At 32.2% G+C, this 21,363-nt stretch overlaps 2 protein-coding genes across 3 annotated transcripts; both read left to right on the top strand.

Annotated features, from left to right (window-relative positions):
• Nucleotides 1-6,064: 6,064 nt before the first annotated feature.
• LOC105792792 (uncharacterized) lies at nt 6,065-8,857 on the top strand. The gene is made up of 5 exons (XM_012621580.2): nt 6,065-6,162; nt 7,393-7,654; nt 7,745-7,941; nt 8,266-8,453; nt 8,571-8,857. Exons 1-5 carry the CDS (start codon nt 6,065-6,067, stop codon nt 8,855-8,857), a joined length of 1,032 nt encoding a protein of 343 aa, XP_012477034.2.
• A 4,921-nt stretch (nt 8,858-13,778) lies between these two features.
• LOC105792791 (protein PAT1 homolog) lies at nt 13,779-20,470 on the top strand. 2 transcript variants are annotated; one of them, XR_008198676.1, is made up of 5 exons: nt 13,779-14,162; nt 14,988-15,130; nt 16,951-17,014; nt 17,720-19,889; nt 20,081-20,470. XR_008198676.1 is itself a non-coding variant. In XM_012621579.2 (4 exons), exons 1-4 carry the CDS (start codon nt 14,117-14,119, stop codon nt 19,759-19,761), a joined length of 2,295 nt encoding a protein of 764 aa, XP_012477033.1. In that variant the 5' UTR covers nt 13,779-14,116; the 3' UTR covers nt 19,762-20,470. The 2 variants fall into 2 exon arrangements, 1 of the variants encoding a protein (XP_012477033.1); XM_012621579.2 differs by having other exon boundaries at nt 17,720-20,470.
• The last annotated feature ends 893 nt before the right edge of the window (nt 20,471-21,363 follow it).

Here is a 21,363-nt window from a genome sequence, read left to right as displayed (position 1 = left end):
TATCGTGTTGTAACCTTTAGTCATTGAACTGTTAATTGACATAAACAGTTTAACGGTAAGCTGACGTGGCACTTTAAATCATTATTTTAAATAAAAATTTTAAGTTAAAATATGCAATTGGACCCTATATTTTTTTTGTTCCGAGCAATTTAATTTTTTCTTTTATGTTTTTTAACTTTTTTCTTTATTTTCTATTTTCTCCTACTTCTCTCTATTTTCATCCCTTTTCCATTTTTTTAACATAGTTTTTATATGTTTTCCATTTGTTAAAAATAATCTATATACTTTTATTTTGGTATTGGGTATTTCATGTATGCGTTCTGTTTGATCTTCCTTTTAATTAGCTTTTAATATGTTTTCAGTTTAGGGTAACAATTTTGTATTGATCTTCAATGAAAACCCGGAATAAAGATTATTTTTTGGGTAAACTACACCCATGGTCACTTTTGTTTACCTTAGGTTACATTTCAGTCACTTATGTTTGAAATGCTACATTTTAGTCACTTACGTTATTGTGTTGTAACATTTTAGTCACTGAGCCGTTAATTGTCGTTAATGGTGTAATGGTAAGCTGACGTGGCATGTTAAATTATCATTTAAAACAAAAACTTTAGGTTAAATTATACAATTAGTCCCCATAATTTTTCGTTTTGAGCAATTTAATTCTTTTATGTTCTTTTAACTTTCTTTCTTTATTTTCTTTATTTTCCATTCTCTTTTGCTTCTCCCTCTATTTTCCTACCTTCTTTTTTTTCTTTTAACATACCAGGAAGTCGAATTGGTAGTGAAGAAAGAAGCATGGTATGGGTTTATGGGTTTTGGTTATAGGGTTTTGGTTATAGGTAAATGATGACAGTCGACTTCCTACTTCTTTTTTCACTGCCAATTCGACTTCCTAACATGTTAAAAGAAATGGGAAAGATATGAAAACAGAGGGAGAAACAAAAGAGAATGAAAAAAGAGGAAAGTTTAAAGAACATAAAAGAAAAAAATTAAATTACTTAAAACGAAAAAAATATGGGGATCAATAGTATAATTTAACCTAAAATTTTGTTTGAAATGATGATTTAACGTGCCACGCTCACTACATACACCATTAACGATTTATTAATGGCTCAATGACTAAAATGTTACAACATGATAACGTAAATGACTAAAACATAACATTTCAAACATAAGTGACTAAAACGTAACCTAAGGTAAACAAAAGTGACCATGGGTGTAGTTTACCCTTATTTTTTAAATATTTTTTGCTTATTATAGACAATTGTGAATTAAGGTTTTTAATATTTTACAGTTATTACTAAAGCTATACAAAGGATCCGAAAATAGATTATTGCAGTGATTTTATAGAATTGTTTGGACCTGATATTTCAATGAAGATTCTCATGAATCTGGGTAACCCTTCTGATCTCATTAGGGTTAGCTCGGTTTCTAGTTCTTGGAGTCAATTTGGTAAGCAAACCAATGTCTTCGGTAGAATTTAGCTTGATGTTCTATTATATATCGAAGAAGAATCGGTATTGATTAATTCAATAGGATCAGTTTTATTCATCTTGCAATGATCGAAAATGGAGTCTGGGTTTACACACAAAGTATGTAATAAAAGATATATGACTTTAACAAATAAAGAAATAAAAAGAAAAATTAAATTATTCAAAAATAAAAATACAGGACTAATTTTAACAAATGAAAATATAGAAAAACCACGTTAAAAAATAGAGAAGGAGAAAATAGAGGAGAAGCAAAAGAAAATAAAAAATAAAGAAAAAAAGGAAGTTAAAAGAACATAAAAGAAAAAAAATTGCTCAAAACAAAAAATATAGGGAGCAATTGTATAATTTAACCTAAAATTTTTCTTTGAAATAAAGATTTAATGTGCCACGTCACTTACCATTACACTATTAACAACAATTAAAGGCTCAATTGACTAAAATAACGTAAGTGATTAAAATATAACATTTCAAACATAAGTGACTAAAATGCAACTTGAGACAAACAAAAGTGATTATTTTGATATTTTGCCTGGTTTCTAATTTCAAGATAATGTCACATCACCTCCCATCAAATCCTTTTTATTTTTATAATTTTTAACTAAATTTTGTATAATTTTTATAAATTTTAATTAAAAGGAATTTCCAAAATTCACAAAATATTTATTAATTGTCATGTAATTTTAATAACATTTAAATAAAAATTTATTTGGATTTATAATATTATTTAGGAAGTTTAATATTTCAAATTGAAATTATAAATTTTATTTATAAACTGAATTAAGTTTTATATCATAATTTATGTTATAAATTATAATTTGAAATAAAATTAAAATTACTTCAATAATTTTATATTGTAAAATCAAAATATTAAATAATATTATAAATTATAAAAACAAGATTACAATTGAGAAATTAATGGAAAATGGGTATCTCTCACATACATTTAATGTTTTAAATTTACAAGATGTTATTAAAGTAATTTATAATTTGTAAAACTGATGAGAGTAGAGTTGAAGTAAGCTCGTAATATGTTATGTTTTAGAGATTTTAATTCGAATTTATTTGGATTTTAATACCCACGTGTAGGAAATTGATTGAAATTATTACAACAAACTTCAACTTTGTTTGGAAAAGCTTTCAAGTAGGGTTTGTTTGACATGATGCACAACTGATACTTATCTTTCTTTGACACCACAAGTTTAGTCAAATTTTGAATTCCAAAAATGGTAATGCTGATCTATTCGTTGTGTGAAGTAGGTTGAGTGTGTGGTTGAATCGAATTTTTATTATTAAAAGGGTGATAAGATGAAATTCTACATATTTGATGTTTGGGAAGTTTTTCTATTTTCGTCCATGCTAAAAAAAACTATGATGCCAGCGGGTTCAAGTTTAAAAATATATTACATTTTCTTTTGAAATGAGTCGACTTGGATTTTGGAAAACGAAAAAAATATAGGAGTTGCCTCCAATCTTTTTTAATGAGGTGTGATCGGGTTACATTGAAAAATAATTATTTTTATAAACGATTTGATTCATTAAAATAACAATTTTAGTCCACGAAATTCAAAAAGATGGGTTCGGGAGTCGGTTACGTACGAGGAAGGATTAACACCCTCGTAACGCCCAAAAATTGGTACCTACTTGATTAATTTGTATCTTAATATCGAAAGTTGAAAACTCAAAAAGAATTTAAAATACGATCCTTTGTTAAAATATTAAAAATTTTCAAGAAAGAGGTACATTTCACGTTAATCGAGAAAGAAAATTACGTCCCGTAAGTTAGGACACAATGTCTTAAATTCCGGATACGAGAATAAATGCTGAAAAATTTACTTATTTGAAAGATATTTGATTATCTCGGTTTTTAAAAAAAAAAAGATCATATTCCGTAAGTTAGAACACGATCTTTTATTAATTCCAAGATTATTAAAATTTTATGCCTAAAAAGGTTCGTGTATTTAGATTTGTCAAGAAAATCGAAACCCCGTAAGTTAGGGTACGACCTTTTAGAATAAAAATACAAAGTTTTATTTATTTTAAAGAGAAAAAAATCTTTTATGTATCGGATAAAGAATTGTGATATAAATTAAAAATGGTAATGAAATAATATAAGGTTACAATACAAGCATAGTGTTAAAATAAAACACTATAAAAGCAAGGGATGACAATATTGATAATCAAATTGTAACAATAAAAACGTAAAATAGAATAAAATGAAAATAGGGACCGCACAAAGGAATGTAACATGAGGATCTAATAATTAAAAGAAATGATAAACCAAGAAGAAAAGGAGCAAACTAATAATAATCTATATATATATAATCTATTTTAAAAATTTATTCAATATAAAAGGTTGAAAATATAATAATAAATAAACAGTAAATGAAAATAAATAGGTAAAAAGTAAATAAATAAAATAATGAATAATAAAAAAGTATATGAAAACTTAAAATGAATAATAATAGAATAGTTTAAAATAAATAAATAATAAAGAAGACATATAACGGTTTTTTAAAGGAAAATAATATGTAAAAAAATTAAATGATAATATGCATATAATAGTTTAAAATGGATAATATATGAAAAACTTAAAATAAATAATAATAGAACAATTTAAAATAAATAATATAAAGTTTAAAATAAATAAATAAATAAATTATTTGCAAAAATAAATTGAAATCTAACAGATTTGGGACTAAATCAAGACAAAAAATGAAATTAAAGGGTAAAAATCGTAATAAAATAAACAAAGAGGCCTAAAATCAAAATGCATGCAAAGTTTGAGGACCAGATGGGTAATAAAACCCAAATCCGGACACGTGTCCGCTGTTTCAGCGCGCCAGTGAGCCAGGGACAGGATTGAAAAACAAGCAAAATTTTGGGGCTAAATTTAAAGAAAAAGAAAAGGAAGAAAAATGACCAAACTGCGAACCATCGCAAAATCGTAGGGACCACACGTGTAAATATCCCGTCGAAGCAAAACAGGCGGATCCTCCCCCTGGGTTGGGTCAACGCGCGGGTAAAAAGGAACTAAGGCCAAAACGGCGTCGTTTTGGCCACTGGGGTTAAGGCTCAAAACGGTGCCGTTTCAACCCTCAATAAAAACTAAAATTTTTCTTATATATATATTTTACTTCTATGTTTATCATAAATGAAGATAATTAGTTTTCTACTTTCTTTATGAATTATAAAATAACTAAATGTAATTATTACTAAATTATAGTGTACAAAAATAGAAAAATTATTTCATACATTCTCTATAGTGTTTTCTATAGGAATGTAGTAAATTATATGTTATTTGTTTGTCCGATCTTTTTGGATTCTGTAATTTTTATTTTTGACTTCACAACATATTAATTTCTCCTTGCATCGTGTTTGGATGTCAAAGTTGAAAAATTGGTTGCCTTAATTATTGTTTCATACACAATGTATAACCTTTTTGTGCCTTTATTCCCACTATAATCGACATGTCTCTCCCTAACCTGGAACAATAGAGAGAGACATTTCAGACAAACAAGACAATCTCAAAATGCCCAAAATAATTGGGTTGGAAGTTTTCTTTTTTCTTTTTTTTTTCGGAAATAAGTTCAAAAGAACTTCTTACAGTGTGCTAGTTGAAGGTCTATAGCATCCGACACTTTGCGTAAACCATCTTCAAAAACAAATTAAGCAAGAGCAAGCATAACTTCAAACATCGACAACCTGTTAAGCTCACTATTGACAGCTTTAGCCATACAATTTGTCAGTCTATTATGGTCACGTAGAACATGTCGAAACTTGAGTTGCCAATTTTTTTTTGCATAAATCATATATCAATTGTAGCTCTAAAATGTTGCTATCAGTCGCATAATCATTTTCTATTAAATCAACCAACAAAGCATTATCACTTTCGACCACTACTTGTTATATTGAAAGCTTTAATTTGCCAAATCAATACTGACCTTATTATATTGAGAGCTGATAAGCTGATATGGCAATGACTAATTATTGACTCGAGTAACTCAACCAACTATATTGTATATATTAATTAGAATTAGAATTATGATCCAAACTTTAAAAATCAATATAATCAATTCAATTATTTAAATTTAATTTGATTTGATTTGATTTAATAATTAAAATTTAAAAAATTAAATTTACTTAAATTAAAATCAAATATAATCCAAATGAAAATGATTCGAATAATAATTTTGGACACATTAAAAAGAAAATGAAATGTTCTCTTCCTTCCATTCTGTTGCATTGATTTCTCTCCTCCATCTTCTTCATTCTTTGGTTATACTTTTGCATTAATGGTGCATTGCTTACAACAACCATCACAATGTCAACTGGATTTTCCATCCACAAGGTTAAAAAATATTAAATTTTTTACTCATGTTTTTTTTTTGGACCCATTTTGATCTAACCTTACAATTTGCATTCCTTTTATGTTTGCTTTTTTCAATCATAATTTGTTTACAAATGACAAAAAAAAAAAAACCCAGAAATTAAAATTGCCCATTTAATTATTTAAGCTTCTATTCCTCATTTTCGATTGGTTTTTTCTTCTTCTTCTTTTTTCCATTCAGATGATGATGGATCGTTATTCGATAGCTGTTTTTATGATGATTTCATTTCTTGTTGGAGTCTTGAATGCAAGTGAGGGTGATTCTGATTTACATTACAGGTTTTTCTCTTCTTTCTATTGTTCTCGATTGCCCTTTGTTTTTTTCATAAAGGGTAGGGGGCAAGAATCGTCTGGGATCGATTTCGTGAAAACTTGAACACAAATTTTTTTGTTTCCTTAATTTGTGAATGTTCTACCTTTAGTTTATGCATCATTTAAGTATTTGTACATAGGAGGAAAAAACAGTTATTTTCCAAACTATCATGGGAAATTGCTATATAAGGTAATGACAATGCCCAAGGATCTTGTGAAATTATTAATACATTATTTGAGGTTTGAACTTGCTAATGGTTTCATACGGAAGTTTGAACATTTTTTAGTTTAAGTTAGTCTATGATATTTATTTAAGAATTGGACAAAAAAAAATTTAAGCCTCAATGTGAGAACAATTTCTAGGTTCAAGGGTTAACTTGAATAAAAAAAAGTTCATGTCCCAAGTCTAGGGATTAATTTGGACAAAAAAAGAGTTCAAACCCTCATGTAAGAATAATTACCAAGTTCAAGCCCTTAATAATGCATTAACACTTTTTCTTTTTACAACTCACACATTAATAGTGGGAGCTACACACCACAAGCAAGTAATTCTTATGGTTCGATCTTACTACATGAATATGGGTGAACAGCCTTGACCTCTTGTGACATTGATAAGTATATAAAGTTTGGGATTGGGACATATATTGTCCATGGCAATCTCCAATAGGTATGCATATTACCTAGTTGTTAGTTTGCAATTGTCATTTATTTGAATTGAAACAATTGTTATACCATTCATTTGGTTAAACTATTTAAGGCAGGTCTTGCCGGATCATGATTGCAATACCAATGCATAATGTTCTTGATGCAAGTCCAAGAGATGGGTCCAAGAAATGGCCCCTATGTGGCTAGTGCTGCATATGAGTTAAGGGATTCTGATTAAGGTTGATTCAAATATACAAACATCTGATAGCACAGACCATGGCCAGATCAATGATTAAGGTTGATCAATATAAGAAAACTCATTTTTTATTGCAAGTGTTAGTGGAATCAACACTTTGTTTTTTTCTACCTAAAGTCACCCAAAAGAATATATATCATTAGGAAACAAGGCTTTGAAGAAATGTACATATATCATTTTGGTTTATGGGAGTTCTGTAACAGCATTATGCTTTGAAATAGAGCAAGGGTGTTTAGATGTAATGATTCATATACCTCTCTGTATGGATTGATTAGATGGAATGTTTTGAATTTTAGGTCTTGTCTGGCAGAATGTGAGGAAACCGGATGTGTTGGAGATCAATGCTTTCGACACTGCAACTTTCCTTCTGATGGGGTTCTCGTTGATGGTCCATGGTATATGAAAGAACCACTTTACTTGAAGTGGAAACAATGGGAGTGCGAAAGTGATTGTCGTTACGCTTGCATGACCGACAGAGAGAAAGAAAGAGAAGAACGTGGTGAAGAACCTATCAAGTATCATGGTAAATGGCCCTTCAAGCGAGTTCTCGGAATTCAGGTTTGACCTCGATAAAGATTTTTTGGAACGTAATCACAGTGTTCCGCATTATTTCTCTTGACTCGAGTCTCGACTCTTTTTTTCTCTTAGGAACCAGCTTCTGTTGCTTTCTCCGCACTCAACCTTGCAATGCATCTTCATGGTTGGCTATCCTTTGTCAACCTTCTTTACTACAACTTGCCTTTAAACCAAGATAAAAAGGCATACTACGAATTTGCAAGTTTGTGCCACGTATACGCCATCTTGGCGATGAACTCATGGTTTTGGAGCATTGTTTTCCATACTCGGTAAGCATTTTCTCCATTCACATCTCTTGTATGTTTTCATCATCTTCACTACCAGGCCTAGTTTGAGGCGTGCACTAACATGAACAGTCAGAGCAACATGGTTTGTACTTACACGTACCAATCACGATGACCTTTTATATGTTTAGGTGCAAGAATATGTTAACCGATGCACCTAAAGCCATGTTGCTCCTTGTCGACGCTTAACTTAACCTACTCACCATGCTTATAAGCTCTAAAATCTCTCTTTCTATGAAAGTGACTGCATGTATGCATGTATGATGGCCTCGTTTCGATATCTGACATGTCTATTAATTCGAATTACAGAGAAGTGGATTTAACAGAATCATTAGATTATTCATCTGCTGTGGCACTACTTGGTTACTCTCTTATTCTATCTATACTTAGAAGCTTTAATGTGAGGGATGAGGCTGGTAGGGTCATGGTTGCTGCTCCATTTCTCGCCTTTTTCACTACACATATTTTGTACCTCAACTTCTATAACCTCGACTACGGTAACATCTCTGATCTTGGGTTAATTCTGCTTTAACATTTTATGATATGAGAAGCTTACATTGTCACAGAACATCATGCATTTTACATGCATAACATGATATGAAACTTTCATACAGGGTGGAACGTGAAAGTTTGTGCAATAATGGGGGTTGCTCAACTTCTGGTATGGGCAATTTGGGCCGGCGTGACTCGCCATCCATCACGGTGGAAGCTGTGGACGGTGGTCTTCGGAAGTGGCCTTGCAATGCTTTTGGAGTTCTATGATTTCCCTCCTCATTATGGAGTCTTTGATGCTCATTCTTTATGGCATGGCACAACTGTTCCACTCACCTTCCTATGGTGGAGTTTCATTAGAGACGATGCCGAGATTCGAACTTTAGACTTCATTAAGAAGATTAAGTGACATATTTATCTTATTAATTGGTTTTAAGTTTTTTAACTTTGTTTTTAATGTTTTCCCTATTTGGATGATTTTAGAGCATAAATTTTGATGGAATTATGCTACAACTGTATTTTTTTTAAAGAAAATTATGTTTGTTTTAGGTAATTAAGAGTTAAACAGTTTTCATTAAACTGAAAGAGAGTTGTCCATGAGTCCGGTCGGATCAAATCCGAAAAAATTTCAAGCACAAGCTCATTTTTAGTTGATATTTAATATATTTTTATAATTAAATTTAAATTTAACAAAAATTGTTTAATTTGAATTCAAGCTAAGCCGGTTCGAAGTACAAATTAAAAATTCTTATCCAAACTAGACTCAAGTCGAATCAGGCGAACTATCCGACCTTTGGACAAATCTAACTAGAAGCTAAGTTTAGATGCAACTAAAAAGACCAAAAGGTATCAAAGATGATGTTGGCTTTAGCTCGAGTTTACATTTGTTAGGTTGAGTAAAAAAGAGTTTGATATTTTTTAAATACGGTTTTAGGGTTGAGTCTTAGATGAAAAATATAGCATTTGAAAAGCTTTGCACTTCGTTTAAGTATTCAACCCAACTCGACTTCATTTCTGATCAGAGCGAAAAGCAAGGGACAAACAAGGGCTTTGGCCACCTTAAAATAGAAAATTATGCTTATGATTGTTGAAAATCTATTAAAAAGTTTAAGTTAATAAATAAAAATATTATAGTTTGGCTTTTCAAAAATGATAGTGTAACAGACCAATTTTATTCGGTCCAGACAAAAATAAACAAAAAACAGATAAACTAAAAAAAAACAAGTCCATTAAGAGTTCATCTTACAAGCCCAAACCGAGCCCCAAATACATCACCTAACCTAAATCCTAAAGCCCAACACTACACCAACCCAAGCCCAAAACCTTAAAAACTAACAGAAACCCTAGTTTCACCCTTGAAAGCTTCGATGTCACTCCCTCGCCACGTTAATAGACGCGCTGCCCGAGGTCTCTCCCTCTCCTTTCACCAAAATGGCAAGGTAAGGCATGGCTCCCTAGCACCGTTGACCTTGCCACAAGCACCTGCAAAAAAAAAAAAAAAGAGGATAGAGAGCAGAAACAACAAAAATGAATACAAAAATGAATATTCTGTAATATATTTGGCTATAAAAGCTATAACAACCACATGTATTTTTTTTACAAAAGCAATCGAATAGATTGAAAGAAATCGAATACAAAAAACAAAATGTTAAAAGAAAAACGAAGGTGATTCATTTTTTTATTCGAAAAGCATAATAAATAAAAAAATAAAGTTTATTTTTTTTACCTGTGTCGTTTCGCTTCCCTCCGTCGTTGGAGGTCTTTTCCGACCCTGAAACCCTCAGAACCCACTAGGGTTCCGCCTAGGCTTCGACGAAAAAAGGGTGTGAGGGTGTGCGTTCAAAAAAAAAAGAGAAAAGGCCGAAAGTTTTTTGGATTTTTTTCGAGTTTAGAAGGAAACAACTTCAAATTTGGGTCTTGGAGGATCAAAAATGGTTGAAAAAGCCTATTTTTTTTGTAACTCCGGCCATCGGAGGCGACGGACCATCGTCAATAACCGGTGACCACGGCAGAGCGACGACGGCCTTGTGGCCGGACTCAGAGATGGCTTCAGAGAAAAAAGAAAGAAAAGAATTAAAAAAAATAGTTTGGAAATTATTTTTTAAAATAATTTTTTACTTAAATAGGGTCACCTAAACGACGTTGTTTTGTCGTGCCCTAAATTCTCCAAAACGATGTCATTTTGGGGTTGACCCGATGATCCAGCCCGGATTCCTTTAGGATTCGCGTGTTTTCAAGGGGAGGGTCTAATTGCTTCTTTGACCCTTCTGCTTTTTTCTTATTTTCCAATTTCATCCTACAGTTCATTATTTCATTTCTATTTTTGCCCTTTTATTTTACTCTTGTGCAATTTAGTCCCCCCGACCCACTGATAATCCCTTTGGAAATGACACGTGTAAATGGCATTAGGATAATTGCCGTCTGAGCCCTTGTACTTTTCTATTTTATTTTAATTTAATCCTTTATGTTCTGTTTTCTTATAATTTAGGCTTTAAATTTTGTTATAATCTCAATTTAGCCCTTCCTTTTATCTTTTAATTTTCAACATTGCTAATTTATTTTATTTATATTTTACCCTTTTATTTACCCTTTTATTATTTTTATGTTTTCACTTTTAATTTTAATTTTAAATTTTTATTTTGGTATTAATCATGTCATAATTATTATTGTCATCATCATCGATTAATTCATAATTATTGATTTTATTTTTACTCACATAGTTATTTTATTTTTATTTTGCCATCACCATATTATACATCATATTTAAATATATTTGTTCACATCCGCACTATATTCAAAGAAATTAATTGCATATCGCATTAAATGTTATATTCGTTTTTACTCGATGCGTAGGGAATAATAAGAATTAAGACGATGTTCTTTAATTAAGGGATTCGAGAAATCGTGCCCCAACTTACGGGGTATGACTTTCTCCTTGAACCGAGATAATCGAGCATCTTTTTAAAATTCAAGACACATAGGACTTAGGTAATAATTAAATGGCGGTTATTCTTGTTTTCGAGGATTCGAGACATCATGCCCTAACTTACGGGACATGATCTTTTCTTCTTGATTAACTCGAAATAAAGTCTTTTCCACAAAATTTAATTTAGTTAGTGACATTTTAATCAAATAACACCATGCAAAGAGGGATTGTATTTTAAATTCTCTTCGAATTTTTAATTTTCGACATCAAAACATTAAGTAATCAACTAGGTACCAATTTTGGGCATTATGAGGGTGCTAATCCTTCCTCATACATAACTGACTCCCGAGCCCATTTTCGGTAGATTTTGTATACCGAAAATCATTGTTTTAGTAAAATTAACCTTTTATTTGAAATGATTAATTTTGAGGTGACCCACCTAATAAAAGGATTGGCGACGACTACATCTTCTTTTTAAAAAATAAAAAGTCGAGCTCAAAAAGGTTTCAACAGATAGAATTTTGATTCAGTTCTTCTAAAAACTATAAATGTATATATATACCAATATAATGGTGAAATTGTATTTGAACTCTCATAAAAAATATATAACTCGATCTCGATCCGCTGGAAAAAGGTTTTGGCTTCACCATTGTTTTTAGGGTAAACTAAACAAATGGTCACTTAACTATGCCCGTATTCTTGTTTTGGTCACCTAACTTTAAAATTTTTCAATTTAAGCACTAACGTTTGAATTCATTCCTATTTTGATCATCTGTTGTTAAATTGATAACGAAAAGCCTTTTTCTAATTGGTATAATAATACATTTAGTCCTCAATACTTACATATTCTATCAAATTGGTCCTAATTCTAAATAATTCAATAAAAATAACCCTTTGTATTTACAAATTCTATCAATTTAATCCTCAATATTCCTAACCAAAGCTTTGTGTTTTAGTCACACCTATAAATTTGTAAAATCTAAAAAAGAAAAAGAAAGACTTTCATTTCTATAGATTAAGATAACTTTATTTCTTGAAACTTCGAGTCCAAACTTAATTATTAAAAAGGGAATCCTAAATTCTTGAACCTTAACCCTTATTTAACTGATAATGGAATAGAAACCGGAGCTAAATTTAATGAAAATAGATTCCAAAATTCTAATGGCGTTGACAAAAGGTGAAATCTCCTGCAAATAAAATAGGGGTGAACATTCGTCATATATTTTTGTGACGTTTAAAATTATGCATTGAAAACCGACGTTTTATATTTTTGTGAGGTTTTAAATTTTTAGATATTAATTATGTGTCATATATATATATATATATATATATAGAATTAATCTTTGTTTCTTTTTCTTCATTCGAATTAATCTGTTGTAAATACAAGTATACAACAAGAACAACATTCAAAAGTTTAAATTTAAAGCATTCCATAATGTAACATTTTCTACAATTGAAAACCAACGTTTGATATCAAATTTAATGCTCACCACCAAACTTTAAACATGTCTCCACGATTTATACCTGCTATCGCCAAGGTTGAGACCATTTCATTTTCTTTCTTTTCTGCCATCGAAAATATAACACTACTTACCTTCTTAATTTTCCTCTCAATATCTACAAATGTTGATTGTAGTGACTATGATCTCCTCGACTTGTTTGCATACCAGTTGAACACCACTTTAGAACCAATTTCTAAAAATATAAATACTTTCAATGCTACTGAATCAACATCATTCGCTGCAAGAAGACTTGAAAATGGAGCTCATTAAACTTTGTATGTATATAAATATATAAAATAAATGGAATGGATGTGCGTTTATATCAAATTGTTTTGCAATATTAGAATAAAAATTGACCCACAAATGAATGTGTGATTGTTCATTTGGATAACAATCTATTGTTTTGTTGTTAGAAGTCAAAATTTAGCAAATTGTTTCATTGAAAAAAATTGAAAATTATTTTTATATTTGTGAAATATAGTGTGGGAGGGAGGGATAAACATATATAGTGTTGAAAGTTTTAGAATTTGTAAATATGAAGAGTTAAATTTATTAATTTACTTAGAATTAGATTCAAATTGATAGAATATGTAATCAGTAGCATCTGTTGGTAGAATGAGTAATTAACTTGTGATTAAGAGATACTATAATTATGCTCGAGATTCAAGTTCAATACACGTGATTCGTCCAAACCTATAAAAACCCTAAGTTTAAAGTCATTATAATTTTTTTAATAAATAAATGTATCAATCTTTCAATATTTTCCCTTCTATTTGATTTTCTTTGTTATTTTCTATCCAAAGAAAATATTATTATTATTATTATTATTATTATTATTATTATTCGGTTTTTAATTTTCTCTACAAAAACAGACTTCACTTCAATCCCCAGCTCTGTTTTAATCTATCTGTCTGTTCAATAATTATTAATAAATAAATATAAAATAATTGCCCTTTTGTTACCTCTTCTTTAGGGTTCCTCCCTCCATCTCTCGTCTTCGATAATTTTGACTTGAAGAAAAGGCCATTTCTTTGCAAAGGGTTTTTGCTTTTTAAACCACTTTTTTTCTTTTTTCAAATTCCTTCCCCCTTTGAATTCCTTTATTTAAAAAATAAATAAATTATTTTACTCTATTTTTTTGGCCTGAAAGAAACAATTTGGTTGAAGATTCAGTTAATAGTGAGAGATTTTTGTTTTGGGTTTTCTCTTTTTTTGTTGTAATTTTGAATTGTAGATAAAAATGGACGCTTCTGAGACTCTTAAGCAAATTGGCGATACTTCTACAGGTCTGATATTTTATTCCTTTTCTTTTAATTTACTCAATTTATACTCTCTTTTTGTATGTAAAATTAGTTTTGGGTTAGCTTGATAGTTTGGTTTAAGCTCAAATTTCAACTAAGTTAAAATTGAAATGTTTAAAGTTAAGAACTTGATTGATTTTTTAACAAAATAATGAAATTAGATCTGGGATTATTGGGTTTCCAATGTTTATGTTAGGTATTATGTTGTGAATAATACATTTTGATTCTAATTTTAGGTTGTTGCTTTGTTTCATAGTGGCATTGGCATTTTTTACATTATTGGAATTATAAAGTTTGAATTTTGAGTACTAAGGTACTGCAGCTTAATGATTTAAATGTGCTGTTGCTTTGGTTATATTAATTGACTTTGATTTCGAATAATCGCATTTGAGAAAAATGTTTATAGTACATATGGAGACATTTTTCTCCCTTCTCTGCCAATTCCAAGGATCAAACTTGTGTGTCTAACTGTTTTGGCTTCCCCTTGGCCTTGGGCATACAGTAAAAAGTTGCTTTTGTGGCGGTGCATGGTGGATTAGAATAGATAGTTGATTGCTTGCTGTTTGATCTTAAGGGAAAGGGTAAAACAAAGACCCCTTGTTCTTTCTTGTATTATTATCATTATTATTTTTGCATAATTTTGTGTGGACTTTATGTTCTGGTGAGAAGTTTGGATTAATTGATGTTCTTTTCAGGGACACTTGTTGGCACCTATTTTAAGTGATATGACATGTACCTTATGTTGTGATATTTTTTTCCTCTTCTGTTTAGGAGTATATTTTTAGTAAAATTAGCTTTACTATGATGCAGGAGGTGCAGTATTTGATGCATCACAATATGCGTTTTTCGGAAATGATGTTCTTGAGGAAGTTGAATTGGGGGGATTAGATGAGGAGGAGGATTTACCTGCAGTTGGACTTGATGAAGAGGAGTTTTTATTTGATGGAGAAGAGGTTAATATTCTTTTTCTTTTCGGTTCTGTTTTTCCTTTCTTCATTGTTCTTGCAAATTTATACAATGTAGGACAAAAGCAGTGGTTACTTGCTTGAGAAGTAAATCTCTCCCTTCTAAAAATGATGCTAATAAGTAGCCTTCTAGAGTTATGGTGGATGCTTTTCTTTCCCCTGTGCCCTTGAACAGATAGAGGCCTCCACATTTGATTAGTGGTTGGCATTCTATTTTTGTTTGTCGAGTAAAACTTTGCAGTAGCTCATATTATACATTGTTCTAAACGTCTCTGCAAGACTTTACAAACCTTGAGGCAATGTTATTTATAAGTTGACAGCGTAATCATCTTGGTTGGGCTGTTTTCTGAAACTAATTTACTTCTCTTTGTGACTTCTTCACAATGAGAAATTAGCTCTTGTGTACTTCTTTCTGAGAAAGTTATATTGTACAAGCTGCCGTGATGTAGTGGCTTGGTTATCCTGCATTTGTTTTGGAGATTGTGTTACTTGTACTTAGGTGCTTCTTGAAGTAACATTTGTTGTTTCTCATATGCTATCGCTTCCCAGAGAAAATATGTTGAGAAGGTATTAGGGAGCTTTTCTCAAGGATTTCTCATGTGCTTTATTTATCTGTTCCTTTTATTGAGGGAAAGACCTGGAATTATATGAATTCCCTTGCACCTTCAACCTGAAACTTTTCTCACAACACCTCTTTCCTCAGAAGGATAAGGATATTTGAGTTTACAACTTCTAGTTATGTATGAAGCCTCCTTGATGGAATAAGTTTGTGGGATGTTTTATACCCATCATGCAGAAGTTTTAGACAAAAACTCAACCCGTGTTGCAAGATATAGAAGACTGTCCCTTTCTTCTTGAGTTGTTCTTCCTTGTATCCCTGGAATAGGAAACTTAAAATGGTTTCTAATGCAGTTAAAATTTCATGTTCTAATCAAGAGTTTATCACTTTAGGTGATACTTTTGGCACATGTAACTAACTAATTTTCAAGATCATTCATCTCATATTTGATTTTAGTAGAATATTTCATATGCTTGATGCTTGGTCTAATTTCTCTTCATTTTCAAAGGTAAGTCCACTACATAATTTACTATATTTTAGAAATAGTGGTATACTCAAAAGATGTTTTCCTGTCCTAAGGGTTAGCTTCTAATTTCATTTGTTAACTAATAATGTATTGTCTTCTCATACGTGGGGCTAAATCAGTTTAATCCTCTCAACTATGCTAGAAATGGATCTGTTGAGAGTTCAATCATGCAATAGTTGGTGCAGATGCCTCTGGAACCAAATTTACTGTTAGCTTTAGGCCTTATTTCCATGCTGACTGAATTTAAGGATGAAATCTCGGTATCAAACTGAAGCCCCACCTTACTTTTAAGCTTGTTCAGATTCTTAAGATTGACAAAAAAATGTTTCACCAACTCCTTTCCAAACTCTACCAACAGTGTTGTAACGAGATTGGTCCTCCAAACTTCTATTATAACTGTCAAGTAAGAGCATTGCCATTAGCATTAAGCTGCTTTTATAATGAACCTTAACTTTGCTTTATAATTTGGGTTAATTTTCTTATAGTTCTTCAAAAAGATGATTTCCTTTTAATTTATATCTCCTTGTTTGCTAGTCTCTAGATAAAATCTTTTGTACTATTAAAAAGCCATAAAGGGATAAAGTTCCTATTTTTTTCCTTGATGTTTCTGGAAACCACAGTTCACCTCTGGCAAGTATGGAGATGCATGATTCTTGGTGGTTAATTCTGGTCTAGCATTGATGATTAAGAGTTTGCTTATGTTACCTTGTGATTTTGTTGCAGTTGAACACAACCATCAATGGACCAAGAGGCTCAGGGATTGTTGGTGACAGGGGATCTAGAGAAGGTGAATTTGTTTATCTCATTACTTAATTTATGTTTTTGAGGTCCAATCATTTTTGGTTTTGTTTCTTATAGCTCTTTATATGTTATACTTGGTATCAATGCTGATAAAATAAGATATCCGGGGATGAAGTTGAAGAAATATCAAAAAAATAGATCGGGATAACTGTTTCCGGCGTGTTTTAGGTTGTTGATTTCATATCTAGATAAAATAAATAGAAAAATGTGGGTTGGTTATATCCGGATTATGATCAATTTATTTGGTGTAAGGTCATTGCTTGTAACATTTGATAAGACTCCTATACAGTGCAGTGGATATGCTTTCTGTAATATAGTTGAGTAGAAGATAAGATGATAGATAGTTTTACTAAAATTCTTGGATGGATTCCCTTTGGTGGTTAAGAGGTTGCCTATTGAGTGGGTTGGGTTATTCAAGTATCTTAAGCATCTAAAGTCTGAACATCATTGAATATCCAAACGTTGGAACTGAACAACCTTAATGTGTATGCTGAAGAACTTTTTATTATATCAAGAAGCTTAAAATTTAAATGTTTTAACAAATGTTTAAGAATTTGCTCCCTTCCTTTGCTTAATGTGTTCCACGATGACACATTACTATCATAATCAATAATCATCATCTGACACTTTGCAAGGTTTCCTTTAATACCTTTTAACAATCATCATGCTGACCATGGTTTTCTCCTTCAAGGTTCATCTGTTGCTGAATGGGCACATGGGGAGGAATTACCTTATTGGCTTGGTCAGCAGGCTCTTGAAACTGAAAGTGTTCCCAGAGACAAGCACTGGTCATCACAACTGTCACCCAATTTGGACTCAAAGCATCTCTACAGGACATCCTCATACCCTGAGCAGCAGCAAAAGCAACATTTTTCTAGTGAACCAATTCTAGTTCCAAATTCTTCTTATAACAAGCCATACCCTCCTCCGCCTGGTGGCAGATCCCATCAAGCTTCACCAAACCTAAATTCTGGTCACTTGAATAATCCATATATGGTTGGCGGATCACAAATGGCACCTTCACCAAATCTCTCTGGCTTCTCTAGTTCTCAGTTTCAAATGCCACATTTACATCAGGGGTTAAATTATGGCAGGAATATGCCCGACTTTGCTCCTGGTCTTTCTGGCAATAGTTTGCCATCAAATCAATGGGGGAGCCAGCCAAAATTGCATGGTGGAGATAATTCCAGTGTTTTGACCAATATGTTGCAACAACAGTTACCTCATCAAAATGGTTTGATTACATCACAATTAAGGCCACAGCTGCAGGCACACCAGCAGAGGCTGCAGCACCCTGTTCAGCCATCATTTAGCCATTTATCAGGGGTTCAATCTCAACTGGTTAATCCTCATCGTTCTCCATCACCACCTCTAATGAACAAATTTGAAGCTATACTTGGTATTGGTGATCTGAGAGATCAAAGACCAAAATCAGCTCAAAAAAGTAGGTATTCTCAGCTGGGCTTTGATAGCAGTGGAATGAAGAGTGATATTGGATGGCCTAAATTTAGATCCAAATACATGTCAACTGATGAGATTGAGGGCATTCTTAGAATGCAGCTCGCTGCAACTCACAGTAATGATCCTTATGTGGATGATTATTACCACCAAGCTTGTCTTGCAAGAAAATCTGCTGGGGCAACATTGAGACATCATTTTTGCCCAGCTCATCTCAGGGATCTTCCTTCCCGAGCACGTGCAAATGCTGAGCCACACGCTTTTCTCCAAGTTGATGCTCTTGGGAGGGTACCTTTCTCTTCAGTTCGCAGGCCTCGCCCACTTCTTGAAGTTGACCCTCCAAATTCTTCCTTTGTCACCAACAATGATCAGAAAGCTTCTGATATGCCCCTTGAACTGGAACCAATGCTTGCTGCTAGAGTTACAATAGAGGATGGTCTATGCCTTCTTCTTGATGTAGATGATATTGATCGGTTATTGAAGTTTAATCAGTTGCAGGATGGTGGAGCCCAGCTGAGACGAAGACGACAGGTTTTGTTGGAAGAGCTGGCTGCATCACTTCAATTGGATGACCCACTTGCCAAGAATGGCCACACAGATGAACTTGCTCAAAAGGATGATCTTGTGTTTTTACAGATAGTTGCCCTCCCCAAAGGCCGGAAGTTGCTTGCAAGGTACCTTCGGCTTCTTTTTCCAGGTGATGAGCTTATGCGAATTGTCTGCATGGCCATTTTCCGTCATTTAAGATTCTTGTTTGGAGGCCTTCTGACTGATCCAGGAGCGGAAACTACTGATAACCTTTCGAAGGTTATTTCCTCATGTGTTCATGGCATGGATCTTCGTGCACTTAGTGTCTGTCTTGCAGCTGTGGTTTGTTCTTCAGAGCAGCCCCCTCTTCGCCCTCTTGGAAATCCCAGTGGAGATTGGGCATCTCTTATTCTGAAGTCTGTTCTTGATAGGGCAACAAAACTCATGATTGATTTTAGAGCTGCTGGCAATTACAATATGGCCAATCAATCTCTTTGGAAGGCCTCGTTCAACGAATTCTTTAACCTTCTTACCAAGTATTGCATAAACAAATATGATACTGTGATGCAGTCCTTGCGTATGCAGGTCAAACCAAATGTGGCCATCGATGAATCAGATGTTACAAAAGCAATTAAAAGAGAAATGCCAGTTGATCTTTTACATGCATGTTTACCTCACATCAACGACCAGCAGAAAAAGCTGATATTGGATCTCTCTCAGCGGTCTTTGGTTGTAGGACAGTCATGATGGCAGAAGTTTTGAATTCACACATTGAAGTATTATACGAGCAAATGATGCCATATGCTGGAAGGAATGCGATTAGCCATACCATTGCCTTATGCAGCTACGGTGGAGCTCTCCGAGGATTTTTAAAGGTTGATATGATAGCCCCTTCCAGATTTTAGTCTTACTAGTCAGTGTTCTTCTATCTTTAATAACATGCTGCTTTTTTAGCAAAACATACAAGTTGGCCAATGTGTATTGTGATACAACCCTGGTGAGATATTTTTGATATTCTTGGGTCCTTTCCATACATTGGAGCTTATTTTGATGCTCTGTTGTCTAGAGATGTAGTATGTACATGGTTCAGTACGGAAGATTGCCCGCATTCCGAGTATTATTTTCCAAGGAGGTGGGATGGATCATGTGTTGTTCTCTGTTGGAAGAGTCCCCATGCCGGAAGGTATGACAGTGTTGGCTTTGAAACTAAAATGGTGATTTTAGCTTTAATATGGGTAGCATTGTTGCTTTTGGTTTGAATCTTGTTTGTGATTTTTTAATTTCATGGAAGAATGGCTGTTGGATTCTTCTTTGGCCCTTTTTATTCTACTATATATGTATGCATGTATATATTATTATAATGTCATTTGAAGTTCTTACCCTATATTTTGTTTGGAAACTCAGGCTCTATGTTCTTAATGATATGGTATAGTATGGGAAGGCAGGCTTTTTTTCATGGCTTTTCTAGCTCCACCTTTGATGATTGTACATCTGAATATAAGTGTAATTTTTCATTTTATAAATTAAAGGCTTATCGGTTAAAAATAAAAAAATAATAACTCTCCCCCCACCACCGCTCTCCCTTCCCTCTTTCTCTCCCCACCGTCGCCACTCCCGGTTGGCCATCTTCTTGGCATTTTCTATATTATTTGGCTTTCTTAAGTTGCAAATTACTTGTAGAATCCTCGTAACTATTATACATTTTCCTTTTCAGCTGTTTGAAACGGGTTTAGAGCTTTCACTTGCTCGCCTGAAAGCTCTTACTAAATTTGCTATTGGCATGGGATTAACTCAGGTGATTTTGGTCACTCCTATAGGGGAGAGCAGTTTGGGAGAGGGACGGGGTGAGGGAGGTTTTTTTTTTTTTTTTAATTTAATATTAATATAAAATTTAAATTCGTTATTATATTTTTTTGAATATTTATGGATTTTTATAAATTCTTAAATTTTATATTATTATTTTTTCAACAATATTATTTTTATATATTTTTAAATTTATTATATATATTTTAAGATATTTATGTATTTGTATAGATTTCTTTGATTTTTTTAGAATTAGGATAAAATTGAAAATATTTGTAAATTTTGAGGGTTAATTTTTAAAATTTTGACTAAATTAATATAATATGTAAAAGTTGAAGGTTTTATATCGACTTTTAAACTGTCACATCAACTTGTCATTTGTGATTTTAATAGAAATGACTAAAATGACCAAATTATATAATGTGAGTGCTTAAATTGTAAATATTTTATTTTTGTATAATGGGTGTGTAGTTTAACCTTGAATTAATTACTTTGTTGAAAATTTTAAATCCAATTTTTTTTTTTTTTTTGTTTTGCCGAACTGTA

The sequence above is a fragment of the Gossypium raimondii genome, chromosome 8 (genome assembly GCF_025698545.1).
Source record: "Gossypium raimondii isolate GPD5lz chromosome 8, ASM2569854v1, whole genome shotgun sequence".
NCBI classification, from domain to species: domain Eukaryota; kingdom Viridiplantae; phylum Streptophyta; class Magnoliopsida; order Malvales; family Malvaceae; genus Gossypium; species Gossypium raimondii.
This window is presented reverse-complemented; position numbering and strand designations above follow the sequence as displayed.